Source organism: Nelumbo nucifera, chromosome 2 (assembly GCF_055504915.1).
Source record: "Nelumbo nucifera cultivar China Antique chromosome 2, China Antique-T2T, whole genome shotgun sequence".
In the NCBI taxonomy this organism is placed as follows: domain Eukaryota; kingdom Viridiplantae; phylum Streptophyta; class Magnoliopsida; order Proteales; family Nelumbonaceae; genus Nelumbo; species Nelumbo nucifera.
In genome coordinates, this window is record NC_142650.1 from 105,159,545 (window position 1) to 105,175,762 (window position 16,218).

Sequence of the window (16,218 nt, forward strand, 5' to 3'; positions counted from 1 at the left end):
AATTCACAAGTGTTTCAATTTATTTATTTTTTTTAAACCCAAAAAGATGAGATATAGGCTGATTGGGTGTTTAAAGTAATTTAACTTAATGTTATAATATATTTATAAGTGTGTAACATCTTAGAAAAATAGTAAGCTTTTTTAAATTTCAATGTGCCATATCACTAAGGCAATTCAAGAACTGTCAATTTGACATTTTCTTGCCGATTACAAAAACAAAACACTTAGCCAAACATCCACTTTATGTGTTATGAGGCTGATTGATTTGAATATAAATTTTTTTCAATATCATGTCTTTCTAGCATCATAATCCCTTAAAATATTGATACACCTCAATACATTTGAGTGTATATATGGAGTGCTTCGATCACCTACTACGCTTCCTATTTATTTTTGTTTCAATTTTGCATATACTCTTAAATATAACAAAAATTAGAAATACATAATGATTTTAATATATCGGGAAACTATTAACAGAATACGATATTGCCCGACATGCTCCCATGTATCGCGATTCTTCTTTTTGAAACTTGATTGAAACATTTATCTGTTACAACTTACAACGTACAAGTGCACTATGTATAGGACGGGTCAGGATAATACGGAGGTTTTTAAAACTGGACTCGACAGGGAACCGTTTTTGGGTCAAGTTCTCTGATTGAATGGTCTGACCATCCGATCCAAATGAATGGTCACGTTGCCATTCCTACAAAAAATCGATATTTTCACTCACAGGAACTGTCCTCGTGAATAAAACACACGTAGCAGGTCACGTGGCCGCGCACGGCAATTGCGATTCTGTGGCCCAGCCCAGACTGCCCACTGGCCCAGAACCAAGTTTTTCAAAGTAAACAACGTCCGGTGTGACGGTTTTCCTGCGTCGTCATTTGGCGTCACCGACTAAAGGCTCTAAGCTCTTCCTCTCTCTCTCTCTGAGTATCACCGTATATATATCTTACAAGAAACCTTGTCAGTCCCATGTGCACATCCTCTCTATCAAACGATCAAAGTTCCAATCGTAGTTGCAGCAGAAGAAAGAAAAGCAAGATCAATGGCGGAGAAATGCGAGAAAGTTCTTGAGCCATGGAGTCACCTGGATGGAAAGGTAGTGTTGGTAACCGGCGCTTCTTCGGGACTTGGCCGTGAATTCTGCCTGGACCTTGCCAAGACCGGATGCTATATCGTTGCCGCTGCTCGTAGGAAAGACCGATTGAAGTCTCTGTGCGACGAAATCAATCGGTTCATCTCTGGCTCTGACTATTCGTCGTCGGAGGACTCCAAAGCTGGTAAAGTCATAAGGGCTGTGGCTGTAGAGCTCGATGTGAACGCTGAAGAAGCTGCAATTGACGCTTCAATACAGAAGGCCTGGGATGCGTTCGGTCGAATCGATGCTTTGGTTAACAATGCTGGGGTTAGAGGTAAACTCTTTAACAGTTCAGCTTGATGTTTTCATGGGCTCTAGTAGCTTACAGATTAGTCATAAGTTTACTTTCACCCATCTGGGTATCTGGCCTTGCCTTGAATTCAGAAACAAGCAGCCTGATCAATTGCCTACTGTAGCTCTCACTCAGACTCAGGCCGGCATTCTTGTGGTTTCAGACTTTCAGGCCAGACACCCAACAGGCCAGCACCCAAGATGAGGGTGCAGCTGACCTGAGTGAGCGAGCCAGTAGCACTGCAGGGCTGCAGGCCGACCATGATACTCAATTCTATTATTGGTGTAACTTTAGATGAAACAAGTATCAGGAACTTCATTCCAGCTGATTTCTAGCTAGAATAGCAGATCTCAGAAAAAGAGAGAATTTGAGGATTGGTTGCTTGTAAATATGCATCTAACTTAGTTGTGTACTTGTGTCTGTGTGTTTTCTTCATTCCAGCTGATTTCTATCTATAACAGCAGAACTCAGAAAAAGACAGAATTTGAGAATTGGTTGCTTGTAAATATGCATCTAACTTAGTTGTGTACTTGTGTCTGTGTGTTTTAATTAGGTCGTATAAGTTCTTCATTCGATTTCCCAGAGAAGGAATGGGGGAATGTTGTTGGTACCAACTTAACAGGAGCTTGGGTAGTAGCCAAGTGTGTGGGTAGACGCCTGCGGGACACTAAACACAAAGGATCAGTTATCAACATCACATCCGTAGATGGCCTCTACCGTGGCCACTTACCTGGGGGCTGTCCTTATGCTTCTTCCAAGGCTGGTCTGAACGCCCTGACTCAGGTTCTCTCTCTCTCTCTCTCTCTCTCTCTCTCTCTCACTCACTCACTCTGACAGTTAATGGAGATTCTTGATGCTCTCTGCAACAGAGGCTTGTGAGACATGGGCACTCTGGCGTCTGGACTACCCTGTGGCTGAGGGCACTGTAGCCCCAGCTAATAAAATCTTTGTTTTCATTCCTTGCCATTTACATCAAAACAACTTAGAATTGAAGAGATGGAAAACAGAGTTCTTTCTATAACTCCATTTTGCAGAGAAGCAAATGAATCTGCTAGCTCCTAATTAATCGGTATCTGCTGCATAGTCCTCCATACTCTTATGGGGTTTTGAAGAAATGGTTTGTTTTGTGAGACTGCAGGTGATGGCTGTAGAGATGGGACCTTACAAGATCAGAGTGAATGCAATAGCTCCAGGAATATTCAAGTCAGAGATCACTGAGAAGCTTATGGAGAAAGAGTGGATCAACAATGTGATGAAGAAAACAGTTCCTCTGGGAACATTTGGCACATCAGACCCTGCGTTAACATCACTTGTGCGATATTTGATCCATGATTCCTCAGAATATGTCTCAGGCAATGTGTTCATTGTGGACGCCGGAGCCACCCTTCCGGGTGTCCCCATTTTCTCTTCTCTCTAATCTTCTGTATATGTTTGAACATGTTCTATGTATGCATCATGTATACCTCGCTAGCTGGGTGCTTTACATCCAGTCTTAGCTAGATAAATTTATTAATCTCTCTTTTGAAACCAAGATTGCTTCCTTCAGTCCTGGTTGTGGGGTCACAAAGTTAATTGATGACTGGAAATATAATGAAGCTAAGTTAATCTCGTTTCATTGAATGAAACGAGGAAAGTTATGACTGTTGCAGTAATTCACGTTCTGCCCAGATCAACACGCCAACTTCAATTTGATGTGTTAAATTAGCTAAAATGATCAATCAACATGACAAAACCTGATTAATATTGCAATCAACATTTTCAACTGTATCTGCTGTAACATGTAAATGGGAAATTTGATTTCCATCTGGGCTCCAGATCAAATTACATTTTGAACTTATATTTGGTATGAATCCCTCTTCAGCAAATTGGGCAAGTGAAGTTCAGCAAGGGACAAAATATGCGGACAAACCACGTTGAATTAAGACATGACTCTGGTCATAAGAAGGGAGGCTTGCCTATTTCAATTTCGCATTGCGGCTGCTCTGTGCTTAGCTAACCAGATAACTTTATGGCAGAGATTCTCTTTACTTTCTACGATTCTATCATCAAGCCAAACGCAGGTTTTTCAGTAGGGAAATATTAATTGGAAATATTAAACAATAAGAGTAGTGGGGGTATGTTAAGAGAATAAATAGCTATTCAGTAGGGCCTGTCAATGGGTCGGGTACAGTACCCTGATTATTAATTGGAATAAAATCACATATCCATACCTGAGAACCGTTAAAATTATATTTATTTATTTATTCAAATAATAACTTAAAATTGAAAATTTGATAATGTAATCTTAATAAAAGTGATATAAAAATATAAATTTATATGTTAATAAATTCATTGTTAATTTGGTTTGAAGTGATAGAAAGTTAAGTTTTATCTGAAGAGAATAAGAAAAATATTAACAGGGTTAACCGGTTCAGTTGGTAAGGTTTCTGGCTTGGTTGCAGGGGAGGCGGATAAAAAATCCGCCTTTAACAGGGTTAACCAGGGTTAAGGGTTCATGGGTTTGAGTATGGGTTTTGTGGGCTTAAGTTTGGCTGTTGGGCCCAGGCTATTGAGACAAATTCTGGGCTGGATACGTTCTGAGCAGTTTATTTATTTACAGCCATGCTTTTGTTTTTAGTCAAAATAAATTAAAATATAATTACTAATTTATCCATTCTCCTAATAATATAGAATTTTTAGAAATTCTTTCAACAGTATAGACTGTTGCCCCCAACAGCTAAAGTTTTTCCGTTGTGAGTAATTAAATGAATTATTCATTTTATCTGACTCGAGAGTGAATTGTAACCATACAACCCCTTTCTTAACAGCTTATTTGAAGTAATTCAAAGCAGAATCAGCTTAATTGAATCTTCAGTTCAGTTCTTCCAAATGGGCTTTGAATATGGTTTTGAAAATCGGACCAGACCGAATGATTGGACCGGTTGATCCATGAATTGATTATGGCTTTGGCTCTGAGTCTGATTTTGGCCAGAGTTTAGAGCGGATTGTTGCACCGTTTGATTCAGAACGAGTGGTCAAAGCGGTTTCTGGGGTTTCTAAAACTATGGCCTTGAATGCCCTTTTTGGGACTGAACGCTGAAGCACTATGACTTTGATCTTTTCAAGGTGAGTCCTATAAAGCCTATAAGTTAGGTGAAAAATCCTAAAAACATAAATTGGTTATTACTTATTAGTCAGCTTCAAGGTTCGTTTGCTTTAGTCTCTTTAAATAGCTTATTTGAAATTAATGTTTTCAAACCGTCATTCATCGAAATGGTCCGACTGTTCAGCTTGAGAATTGAATAGCTTAAAATCGTTTTCTGACCAAAAACAATTGAATTGATCAATGGCTTATTGACAAAGATGATTAAACTATTAACCCGTTCAATCAATTCAATGGTTATGGCTGTTTTAGTTTTATATTTTTTTTCGTTAGAACAGGTTATTCGTTCAAATTGGATGGTTGAACCCTCAACTCAGAAATTGGTGCCCAAAACATTTTGGTTTTAAGTCGGTTTTTAAAACCTTATTTGAAAGTTGAAACACTTCAGAACCAGCTTAGCTAAACTGCGAATTGAATGACTTATTACTTTTATTTTTAATGGATAAATAATTATACAATATAATATTCAGTAGACATAATAATTAACCTAACAATTAAGGAATTCATAACTTACTAACTAATTTATTAAGTATATGTTTGGCATTGATGCTGCAGAGAAAACGGTGCTGTATATGTGTGGGTTAAAAGCACAATTTTCTACGAAAGCGGTATATCTTTTTTTGTTTGGAAATGTTGTTATTAGGTAGAACGTTTTCTGGAATAACAGAACCTTCCATTTGGTATTAGTACTCCATATCTGTTTTCAGCACTGGTACCCATTATAGGAAGTCCATGTCATTGCCACATCATGTTTTCATTGTCAATGAGTTCTAAATAGAGAAAACATCGAATTCAGCATTGCTCTAAACCATGCCTTCTCGGTTTTTAAGACGTGGCTGGGAATACTGTATTTTATGGAAAAACGATTTAAAAATGTTATTGTTTTCTGGAACTGATTTTTCCAATGTGGCGTTGATGTATCACCGTTTTCTGAAACAACGACATTGGTTCCAAACACCACTTAAAAATACAAAGCAAAAATTGAATATGATTTCTACCATTTTTTAATAGGTCACATCAGAAACACTACTAGCTAATTTCTTCACAACCATTTTTATAATAATAAAAAGTAGGACTTTTTAGCATCAATAGTTGGATTTTTGGATTTAAAAATATACTTAGGGTCCGTTTGGCTTGTGGAGAACATAATTTGGAATTGAAATCAAAATGGTCCATTCCGACTCTATTGATTGGGTAGAATCAGAATTTCTTCTCATTCATGTTAGAATGGCATTCCCCCATTTGAAGGAATGGCCTTTCCCTCCCTCTCTATTGGGAACATGGTTCTGAAAACCAGGTTGGACCGGTTGTCCGTTTCACCCTAAAACCGTTCTTAGGCCAAAAATCATTGACTTGGTCAGTTACCTGCTGACCTAGGTGGTTGAATCACTGAGTCATCACCAACGGTTTTGGCCCTTTTTTATTTTAATTATTTTTTTATTTTTTAAATCAGAACAGGCCATCCATTTGAACCAAACGGTCAGACCGTTTGACCCAAAAACTGGTGGACAAAAGGATTGCATATTTGATTCATTATTTATAACTTTGCTTGGGAATGAGAATCCATTCCAACCAATTATAATTTCGATTCTATTCCAATCTCAATCAAACAGGTGAGGGGAATGGACCATTTAGATTTTGATTCCGAAGAATCAATTCCGACGGTAAACCAAATAGACCCTTACATCAACAGGCTGATGTGGCAAACGTATTTTCGTAGAAATCTTTTTGAAAAGATCATGTCATATTGAGACTCAGAAACGCGTTTGGAGTGAACACCCGATTTTGAATAGTAATCTGAAACCAAGCCAAACGCCACCTATCAAAAGGCCTGCGGAATTCGAATTCATGAATGGGCCCAATAATGTGAGTCGAACGATGATCGGCTTGTGGCGGCATATCCATGTGCTCCATTGTCGTCACTGCCTACGTTCCCTCACTTCACTCATTCTCTCTCTCTCTCACTCACTCACTCTATATATAGCAACATTCATTGAAGCAGCTTTTGTGTCTTTATCGTAGACAATCTCGTAAAAGAAAAGGCAGAGTTCGGAATCCATGGAGTACGAAAACCAGAAAGTTCTAGAGCCATGGCATCGGTTAGACGGAAAGGTGGTGATGGTGACGGGCGCCTCTTCGGGTTTCGGCCGTGAGCTCTGCTTGGATCTTGCGAAGGCCGGTTGCATGATAGTCGCCGCTGCTCGGCGTAAAGATCGACTGAAGTCTCTCTGCAACGAAATCAACCAATCGGGTTCAGTGTCTTCTGGCTCTTCGTCGGAGTACGACAAGCCTCCTGCAGCCAGAGCTGTTGCGGTGGACCTCGATTTAAATGCCAAGGGGCCTGTCATTGAGGCTTCCGTCCGGAAGGCGTGGGATGCTTTCGGTCGAATTGATGCCTTGGTTAACAATGCTGGAGTTCGAGGTACCTTCTCTCTCTCTCTTACGCTGAAAGAATGTATGGTAACAACACAGAGTTACCAGAGCCAATATTTAGGTTGATGGGTTATTGTTAATATTATTTGGTTTAGGTTGATGGGTTGATGCTTGGCAACTGGTAGGTAGTTACAAAGGTCCATGTTACAAAGCAAATTCGTCCCGAATAGAGCAGGGTTCTGAATTTCTGATCAAAATCTGGATAGGGCATTGATTCCATCATATATGCACTTGACCATTGAGATCCGACACGAATATATAAATGGGTTGGTTAGTGGTTGCAAATCAAGTCTACGGGTTATCTAGATCAATCTTACCTCCAAATTTATTTCTTTGGTTTTGATGGATACGATCCAGATCCGACCCATTTCATTCACTTCTTAAGTCTTAACAAATGTTAGAATCAATGTTTTCAAAATCAGATCGGACTGGAAAAATCAGTAATCGGTCACCTGATCGATTCCGTTTTACTCTAGAACTGTTTTTTGGTAAAAAACCATTGATTTGATCAACAAACCATTGGCCCGAACAATCAAATTATCAAATCATCAACCCGAATAATAGTTGTGGCTGTTTTTTAATATTTTTTATTTTTTGTCAGAATGGACAGTATGTTCGGTTTGAACAATCGGACCATTCGACTAAAAAAGCAGACCCCAAAATGATTGCCTGTGCAATTCGATTCGTTTTTAAAAACCTTGGTTGGAATGATAAAGAATGTGTATTGTGTTTAGCTTTTATAGGGTTAGGTGACAGTGGCGTGCATCCGCTTGACTGCATTTTACACGTTAACTCTAGGGTTTAGGGTGAGAGTTTAAGGGTTTAATGGGAAAACCAAGAGGTGATAGTGATCGGTTTATGAGGCTACAACCAGCCAGAGGTCCCACCAAGTAAGCCACCATCTATTGGTAGGTGGTAGTGAATGTGGTTATGAGGGGGAGGGGTGTGGTGCCCTGTTTCTCATTCTTGGTATGGTAAGGTTAAACTTATTATAAGGAGAAAACTTTGGCTGTCCAAATTTTCGGGTTCATGCAGCCAATTGAAGGGTGGTTTAATGGGTTAATTTTGGCTGTTGGGGCCCAACAGTATAGGTTGTTGAGACAGTTTCTGGGTTGGATACATTCTGGTCAGTTTACCTATTCATGCCCATGTTTCAGTTTTTAATAAAAATAAATTAAGATGTAATTACTAATTTATCCATTCTCAGAATAACGTGGCATTTCCAGAAATTCTCTTAACAGCATAGGCTGTTGGCCCCAACAGCTAAAATTTTTTCATTCAATTAGTATATTACTTGATTTGTTACAGCATAGATGTGAATTTTTCGCTACCACTGACTTTGGGGGGTTATTAGTGAGATTTTCACTCTCATTAATTACCCAGCCGTGTGTGCAAATCCAGCCGATCCGGGCTGCTTAGTAGTGTGGTGTTGTGATATTCGAACAGCCCCTATTGGATTGGGTCGTATCACCAAATACCCATTAAAAAAAACACTGTAACTGTTGCATAGAATTTATTTGGATGGCCATCATGATCCAGTAGCTGAATGGTCAGTTACTGTTGTTGGGTTGATCATTTCTACACCACCTATCTCGGCCTGCAATGCAAATTTCCAGGTTGCCTGGGTTTTGTGTTTAGGCCCAGAAATTTGTAGGCCAGGTCTGGGCCATGCTTTCAACACTGTTACTGTATTAGCCTTGTAGGGGCGATCATTTCTAGCTCAGTCTGGCTTGGCCCACAAACTTCAAGGCTGCCTGGGTTTTTGTGTTTAGATCCATAAATGTGTGGGCCAGATCTGGGCCCAACAATTCTTCAGGCCCAGAAATTTGAAGGCTGGGCCTGGGCTAGTCCATGTTAGCCCAGGCCTGGCAAGATGTAATATTACATATTTCTAATTCGTTGGTGATTCATGGTTTGATGAACTTGCATTCTGGTTAATGTGATCTTGTTGTCTCTGTGTATCTAACTTCCATGTAATGTTTGTATCAGGTGGGGTGAGTACCCCGCTGGATTTCCCTGAAGATGAATGGAGCAATATAGTCAATACTAATCTTACAGGATCTTGGCTGGTAACCAAGTACGTTGGTAGAGAAATGAGCAAACATAATTTGAAAGGATCGATTGTTAATATTACATCAATAGCTGGTACCGAGCGTGGACAGCTTCCTGGAGGTTGTCCTTATACTGCTTCCAAAGCAGGACTGAATGCACTGGCCAAGGTATATACTTCTGTTACTTGATCATGTGTGAATAGGTGTTAATCGACCGGTTTTGGGTTGGACCCCGTCCAAATCAAAATCAATTTGGATGGATTGGACAGACCAATAAGATATATTGAATTGGACCACTTCAGATTTAATGGTCCAAAATATTTATTGGGTTGGATTGGTCTTGGTCCACCCATAATAAATTTATATGAGATTGGGACAGATTGAACCAATATCTGGTCCATTAAGAATATAGCTGTCAACAGACCATCCTTAATAAATGGTCCAAAGTATTCATCGGATTGGATTGGGCCTGATCCATTTATAATGGACTTATATTGCACCAAATCTGGTACTTGACACCCCTGTTTGTGATGTATTTCTCTACTATGATTTTCATCTATCACTAATCTGTTTGAGTTACAGGTATCGGCTGTGGAGCTGGGAGTGCACAAGATAAGAGTTAATGCAATAGCACCTGGGATATTCAAGTCTGAGATCACTGAGAAACTGATGCAGAAACAATGGCTCACGAATGTGATGAAGAAAACTGTTCCTCTTGGAACATTTGGCACATCAGACCCAGCATTGACATCTCTTGTTCGATATTTGATCCATGACTCATCAGGATATGTGTCTGGCAATGTGTTCATCGTCGATGCGGGGGCCACTCTTCCGGGTGTCCCCATTTTCTCTTCCCTTTGATCTTCTGTGGTGTCTCTGTTTTTTCTTCCGAATGATCTTTGTATGTAATTTAGGTTTTATGTATGAATAAGGCGTGGCTTGGTTGTATTGCTTTGCTCCTAGTCAGTCCAAATCTCTCTTTAATGCCAAAGTTTCTTGGTGCTGGGTCATGGTGGAGTCTAATTTCCAGTCTTCTTGACCACAGGGGTGTCAATGCACCGGCTTTGGGCTGGATTTATTGGATTGAATTAGTTCAGTCAAGATTGAATTAGACCTGGTCCATCTGCAATGGATTTATATTGAATTTGGTTGGATTAAATCAATATCTGATCCATTGATAGAAGATAGAAATACAGGTGTCGATTGACCAAGTTTAGGTTGGAACCAATCTAAATTAAGACCAATTTGAACAGATTGAATGGTCCAGACATTGAATTGGATTGATCCAAAATGGTCCAAAGTATTCATTGGATTGGACCCTTTGATTTGCATTTGCTTAATACTAAGTTACATATTTAACAATAATAAAAGTTTATGTTCTAATCTTGATAAGATAAAGAGATAAGAGAGACTTAGGTCTATTTGATTTACATTCCCATTTTTGGTGGAATGGCCATTCCCTCTTTCCCTCCCCTTTCTTTGGGAATGAGAATTCATTCTAGCTGATTTTGATTTTGATTTCAATAATTCCTGTCTGAACTCTGTTTTAAATAGGTGGGATTAGGGGTGCCAATTGGACTGGATTTGGTCCAATGCGATCCAGTCCAATGTGAGTCCATTATAAATGGACCAGGTCCAATCCAATCTAATGAACCAATTTGGACCAGTCCTATTTAATGTCTGGACCATCCAATCTGTTCAAATTTATTTTGATTTAGATTAGTTTCAACTCAAACCCGGTCCATTGACTCATATATTCTTATCTTATATCAATGGACCAGATATTAGCTTAATCCAACCCAATCCAATATAAATTTATTACGGATAAATCAGGTCCAATCCAATTTAATAAATATTTTGGACTGGATTGGTCCAATCCAATATGTCTTGTTAATCCATCCAATATGTCCAAATTAATTTTGAATTGGTCCATCCAATCCAATATGTCCAAATTAATTTTGTCTTGTTGGTCCATTCAATATGTCAATGGATTTTGGTATGCATTCCAATTGTGAACCAGTAATGGATGCTACTGTTTCCACCACCATAGCTAGCCACCATCATTACTGTCTCTGAGGACTAACCCCTTGATGTGATTAACTATTGATCTCTTCTCCCTCTCCTTCAGTCCCTCTCATTTTGTCTAATTAATATGGTTTCTAAAGACATATGACATATCACAGGTCTAACCCAACGGTGGAACTGCATGGTTCTAATCTAATGGTCAATATGATGTTAGAGGCTGAACCGTTGAACCCAAAGCTTAAACTAATGAACTGTCAGCAGGAAAGAAAATCGTATCGTCCCTTTGATTTTTTGTTAATATTTTATATTATTTTAGTGTTTTTATTTATATCAGTATTGTTGATTTTTACTATTCTATCATAAAATTTTGGTCAAACAAGTGGCCGAAACTGAACATTTTAAAAAAAATAAAAAAAATTGATGAAAATTAAACAAGTTTCTCGATTATTTTATATGTTCTTTCTGTGCCATTAACTTGAATAACACGTACCAATTTAGGGGGTCACTGATCAAGTCAATGGTTTTTGGCTCAAAACTCTTTTTGGGTGAAATGAAATCGGTTGCCTGATCGGTTTCTGGATCAACCGGTCCGGCCGTCCGATTTCAAAACCATGAGTATTATAATCCATGAGTATCGACCCTTTGAAACCATGGGTATTTCAATCAAGGCCACTGTTTCTCTTTTTATGGTCTGACCATCCGGTCCACTCCAAATCTTACGGTACTGGGTCTTAGGTTGGATGCTTTTTTTTAGAGGTTTAGGTTGGCTGTTTGATTAGGGCATATCCCACTTTAGGTAAACCAAGCATACCTACATATAACTTGTCATTATAAAAAATGGAGATGTGCCCAAATAACTACTCTTTTCTTGTTGTGTTTGGTTTGACAGAAAAATAAAGAGAAACAGAAAGTTGGGGAAGTTCTTTGACAAATTTTGTTAAACAATTTCCCTTCAACTTCTTGTTTATCTCCTATTTTAATCCATGGGGTACCCCTGCCCTGTCTCCCTCAAGGCCTAAAGACTCAATCAAAGGTCTTCCCTTTTCTCGAAAATGACCTTGACTCGTTCTCCAGTCGTCCATTCCCAGGAAAACAACAAAGTAGACTCATTTTGGGACATTGATTTGGATTTGCTTTGGAGTTAGAAGGGAAAAGTAAGGGAGTGCAGGTCATCACCTTTTGCCGCGTAGCTTGTTGGTTTCCTGTTTGGATTCTCCAAATTCCAAAATATTAATATTGCACTAATAAGAAGATGAAAACACAGTAAGACGTGGAAAAGTCGTAGAAATTGAATTCAAACCCAAAGTTCCTCTCATGAATCTATGAATGTGGTCAGGTTGTTGAAGAAAGGTAAACAAATAATTCTCCATTGGGCCCTTGTGAGATAAGCAATCGTTGTCCAGGTTGCATTTTTCTTTCAAATGACTTGTAATTTGAATACATGCTTAGTGACTTCATGGAATTCTGGCTATTAACTGGTCTCCATCTCATCGTCACAAGAAAAGAAAATTCAAAACTAAGTTATTGAATTGGAATTTCTGATACCCAATTATTCGAATTGGATTTGTATACACGTCCCATTACTGTCCATTTTGATCTAGACCTGCTTAGCCACCTGGCATGCAGTTTAGAAAAATATGATCAATATCCTCTTCATCTCCACAAAACGGCCACCCCCAGTGTCAATATTCATCCCCGAACTTCTCAGTCTTAGCGTAAGGCGTAATTGTAGGAGATCCGGACTGAACATTAACGATCATCAAAAACGTGTAGACAGGGGTCAGCGGGTCAGGCCCTACTCCGATCATTAATTCTTCGTTCTTTCCAAAATTCAAAATCCATGCTTAGTTGTAGTCTTTAAGCTCATCTTCCTAAATTCAGAGAGTTCATTCTTTTGTTGCCATGGCCTCTTCCGCCCTCAATCTTCTTTTCTTCATGCTTCCATTTTCTCTTCTATTCATTTCGGCCACTGCTCAAACAAACATGACCTTAGGCTCATCCCTTTCCACGGCTGACGGCTCCGGGTGGCGCTCCCCTTCCGGTGAATTCGCATTTGGGTTTCGTCTCGTTGGGGATACCAACCTCTTCTTGCTTGCCATTTGGTTTGACAAAATTCCTGAGAGAACCATAATTTGGTATGCAAATGGAGATAATCCAGTGCCGCAAGGATCAAAGGTTCAACTGACCAAAGATGGCCGTCTTGAGATAATTGATCCTAAAGGCCAACAGATATGGAAGGCTGTTCTTCCATCAAGTTCTGCTGGAATCGCTCATGGTGCAATGCTTGACACTGGCAACTTTGTTCTCGTATCTAGCGGGAATTCTGGCTATGCATGGGAGAGTTTTGACAACCCCAGTGACACTCTGTTGCCTACACAGAAGCTCGAAGTGAATGGAATGCTTTCTTGTCGACAGGGGACCAGCTTCAACAGGGGAAAGTTCCAACTCCGTCTGCTCCCTGATGGAAATCTGGTGCTTAATACCATAGGCTTGCCAACCACCGCTGCCTATGACGCCTATTATATCAGTGGAACTTTTGAGAGAGATCCAATGGACTCTGGTTATCGATTGGTGTTCAATGAGTCTGGATACATGTATATCCTAAAAAGAAACGGAAACACAGCGATGCTCAACCCAGAAAGTGTGCCTCCTTCAATCTCTGATAACTATCACAGAGCAACACTTGATTATGATGGGGTTTTCGTGCAATATTATCGCCCAAGGAATGGCAGTGGAAGCTGGAAATCGTTGTGGATAATTCCTGATAATATTTGTCTCACAACTCCGAATAAGTTGGGAAGTGGTCCTTGTGGCTACAACAGTTACTGCAGACTACACGAAGGCAGACCTGTTTGTTATTGCCCACCTCAGTATTCCCTCGTAGATTCAAGCAACAGCTTCAGTGGTTGCCAACCAAACTTCCTGCCAGATTGTGTTCTGGGACATGGGCCCGGAAACCCAGAGGACCAATTTCGGTTCGAGGTGATGAGTTTCGTTAATTGGCCATTAGGTGATTATGAAAGATTAGATCCTTTCACTCAGGAAGAATGTGAGGAGTCTTGTTTGCATGATTGTCACTGTGCAGTCGCCATATTTGATTATCAAAGTTGCTGGAAGAAGAAGCTGCCACTCTCGAACGGAAGGTTTGACAGCAACGAAATTGGGAAGGCACTAATCAAAGTAAGAGTAGGTGATCCTCCTCTTCCACAAGGTCCTAGTCTTCCAGCTCCAGAAGCAAAGAAGAAAGATGTGAATAAGACGTTGATCCTTGTTGGGTCCCTGCTTTTAGGTGGCTCCGTATTTGTCAATTTTCTATTCATGGGTGCAGGAATTATTCTTGCTGTTCTCTATACAAATCGCAACAAGCAGAGAAAAGTTCCATCAGAAACCAGTGTCTTGGAAACAAATCTGCACTCTTTTACTTATAAGGATCTTGAGGAAGCAACTGATGGGTTCAAGGAAGAGTTGGGAAGAGGTGCTTTTGGCATTGTTTATAAAGGGGTTTTGGGAACAAATCCTATAAATTCGGTGGCAGTGAAGAAGCTAGACAAAGTGGTTCAAGAAGGCGAGAAAGAATTTAAGACTGAAGTGAGCGTTATTGGTCGGACCCATCATAAGAATTTAGTCAGGTTGCTTGGATTTTGTATGGAAGGACAGCATCGGCTCTTGGTGTATGAGTTCATGAGCAACGGCACTCTAGCAAGCTTCCTTTTTGGAATTTCAAAGCCTGATTGGAACCAGAGAGTTCAGATTGCTTTCGGCATTGCAAGAGGGCTCATGTACTTGCATGAGGAATGCAGCACCCAGATCATCCACTGTGATATAAAGCCTCAAAACATACTGCTAGACGATTATTACACGGCTAGGATTTCCGACTTCGGATTGGCAAAGCTAATGATGACGAACCAGAGTCGGACTCGTACAACCATCAGAGGAACCAAAGGTTACGTCGCACCTGAATGGTTTAGGAGCATGCCAATCACCGTAAAGGTTGATGTATATAGTTATGGAGTCATGTTGCTGGAGATTATCTGTTGCAGGAAGAGCGTCGAGCTAGAAATGGGGTCTGAAGAGGAAGCAATTCTAACAGATTGGGCTTATGATTGCTATCAACATGGGAGGTTAGATGCTCTGGTGGAGAACGATACAGATGCGATGAATGACATGATTAGGCTAGAGAGGCTAGTAAAGGTTGCAATTTGGTGTATTCACGAGGAGCCATCACTGAGACCCACCATGAAGAAGGTTACACAGATGCTAGAGGGCATTACCGAAGTTTCTATACCTCCATGTCCGTTTCCCTTCAGTTCAGCCTGTTGAGAATTACAATTAGCTAGCTGTTCTTACGTTACTGCTATAGTCGGGGCTAGCCCGGCCACCACATAATTCCTTTCTTAACTAGTAATTATTTGTTTAGTACTTCTTTACATTCCTCTCTGAACTCTCCCAACCAGTAATTAGTTTGAGTTGTTTAATCTGAGAGATTAGTGTTAATTAAAGTTTGTAGAAGCTAGGAAGAGAGTCTAATTCAGAATTCCATAAACTTCAGCTCAACAGCGGAAGGCTATCATGTCCTTGTTTCCTTGCATCTACTGCAAACAATGATTTGCAACGGAGGTCTTTGTTGATGATGAATGGATTTTAGCTCGAGTCTTCAAGAAAGAAGAAAAAACAATGAGTAAAGCTAAACAATGATTTGCAATGGGCCTAGCCATAGAAAACAGACCCGCACCAAACGACAATAAAGTAAAGAAATCAGCCCAAAAATAACTTGTAGAGTGAAGTGGGGTTCATGAAGTGAGGTATCATCAACAATTTGTAGAGTGAAGGCGTATCATCAACAATTTGAAAAATTGATGAGCAAGTGTAGCAAGCTTACCATAGGCCAAAAGGTGGATTGTTTCATCAGTGGGCTCAAGGAACCCACCAGAATAGATGTTCAAGCTGGACGTCCCTCCATACTCATTGCAACCATAGCTTAGGCTCATCTTTATGATACATGACATCAACCTCTTAAATGGCTAGTTGTAGCAGAACCAAGGAGTACATCATAAACAATTAATAAGTTGGTTTTGACAACCATCTTAGTTCGTTTTAACCAAGTTAGTGCCATCACAGAATTTCTATTTTA

General features: G+C 39.8%; 3 protein-coding genes across 3 annotated transcripts; all 3 read left to right on the top strand.

The window, feature by feature from the left end:
* The first annotated feature begins 968 nt into the window (after positions 1 to 968).
* LOC104603521 (uncharacterized) lies at positions 969 to 2,967 on the top strand. The gene is made up of 3 exons (XM_088897164.1): positions 969 to 1,418; positions 1,990 to 2,219; positions 2,575 to 2,967. The coding sequence occupies exons 1-3, from the start codon at positions 1,052 to 1,054 to the stop codon at positions 2,851 to 2,853; spliced, it is 876 nt and encodes a 291-aa protein (XP_088753290.1). The 5' UTR covers positions 969 to 1,051; the 3' UTR covers positions 2,854 to 2,967.
* A 3,619-nt stretch (positions 2,968 to 6,586) lies between these two features.
* Positions 6,587 to 10,053, top strand: LOC104603520 (uncharacterized). The gene is made up of 3 exons (XM_010267573.3): positions 6,587 to 7,000; positions 9,001 to 9,230; positions 9,645 to 10,053. Exons 1-3 carry the CDS (start codon positions 6,637 to 6,639, stop codon positions 9,921 to 9,923), a joined length of 873 nt encoding a protein of 290 aa, XP_010265875.1. The 5' UTR covers positions 6,587 to 6,636; the 3' UTR covers positions 9,924 to 10,053.
* A 2,503-nt stretch (positions 10,054 to 12,556) lies between these two features.
* LOC104603603 (G-type lectin S-receptor-like serine/threonine-protein kinase LECRK3) lies at positions 12,557 to 15,511 on the top strand. The gene has a single exon (XM_010267665.3). The coding sequence runs from the start codon at positions 12,990 to 12,992 to the stop codon at positions 15,405 to 15,407; it is 2,418 nt and encodes an 805-aa protein (XP_010265967.2). The 5' UTR covers positions 12,557 to 12,989; the 3' UTR covers positions 15,408 to 15,511.
* The last annotated feature ends 707 nt before the right edge of the window (positions 15,512 to 16,218 follow it).

Excerpts from the sequence above, each read along its gene's own strand:
- LOC104603521 (XM_088897164.1), top strand. The coding sequence starts at position 1,052 with ATGGCGGAGAAATGCGAGAAAGTTCTTGAGCCATGGAGTCACCTGGAT. Across the intron at positions 1,419-1,989 it reads TAACAATGCTGGGGTTAGAG|GTCGTATAAGTTCTTCATTC; the intron begins GTAAACTCTTTA and ends TGTTTTAATTAG. Across the intron at positions 2,220-2,574 it reads GTCTGAACGCCCTGACTCAG|GTGATGGCTGTAGAGATGGG; the intron begins GTTCTCTCTCTC and ends GTGAGACTGCAG.
- LOC104603520 (XM_010267573.3), top strand. The coding sequence starts at position 6,637 with ATGGAGTACGAAAACCAGAAAGTTCTAGAGCCATGGCATCGGTTAGAC. Across the intron at positions 7,001-9,000 it reads TAACAATGCTGGAGTTCGAG|GTGGGGTGAGTACCCCGCTG; the intron begins GTACCTTCTCTC and ends TGTTTGTATCAG. Across the intron at positions 9,231-9,644 it reads GACTGAATGCACTGGCCAAG|GTATCGGCTGTGGAGCTGGG; the intron begins GTATATACTTCT and ends TTTGAGTTACAG.
- LOC104603603 (XM_010267665.3), top strand. The coding sequence starts at position 12,990 with ATGGCCTCTTCCGCCCTCAATCTTCTTTTCTTCATGCTTCCATTTTCT.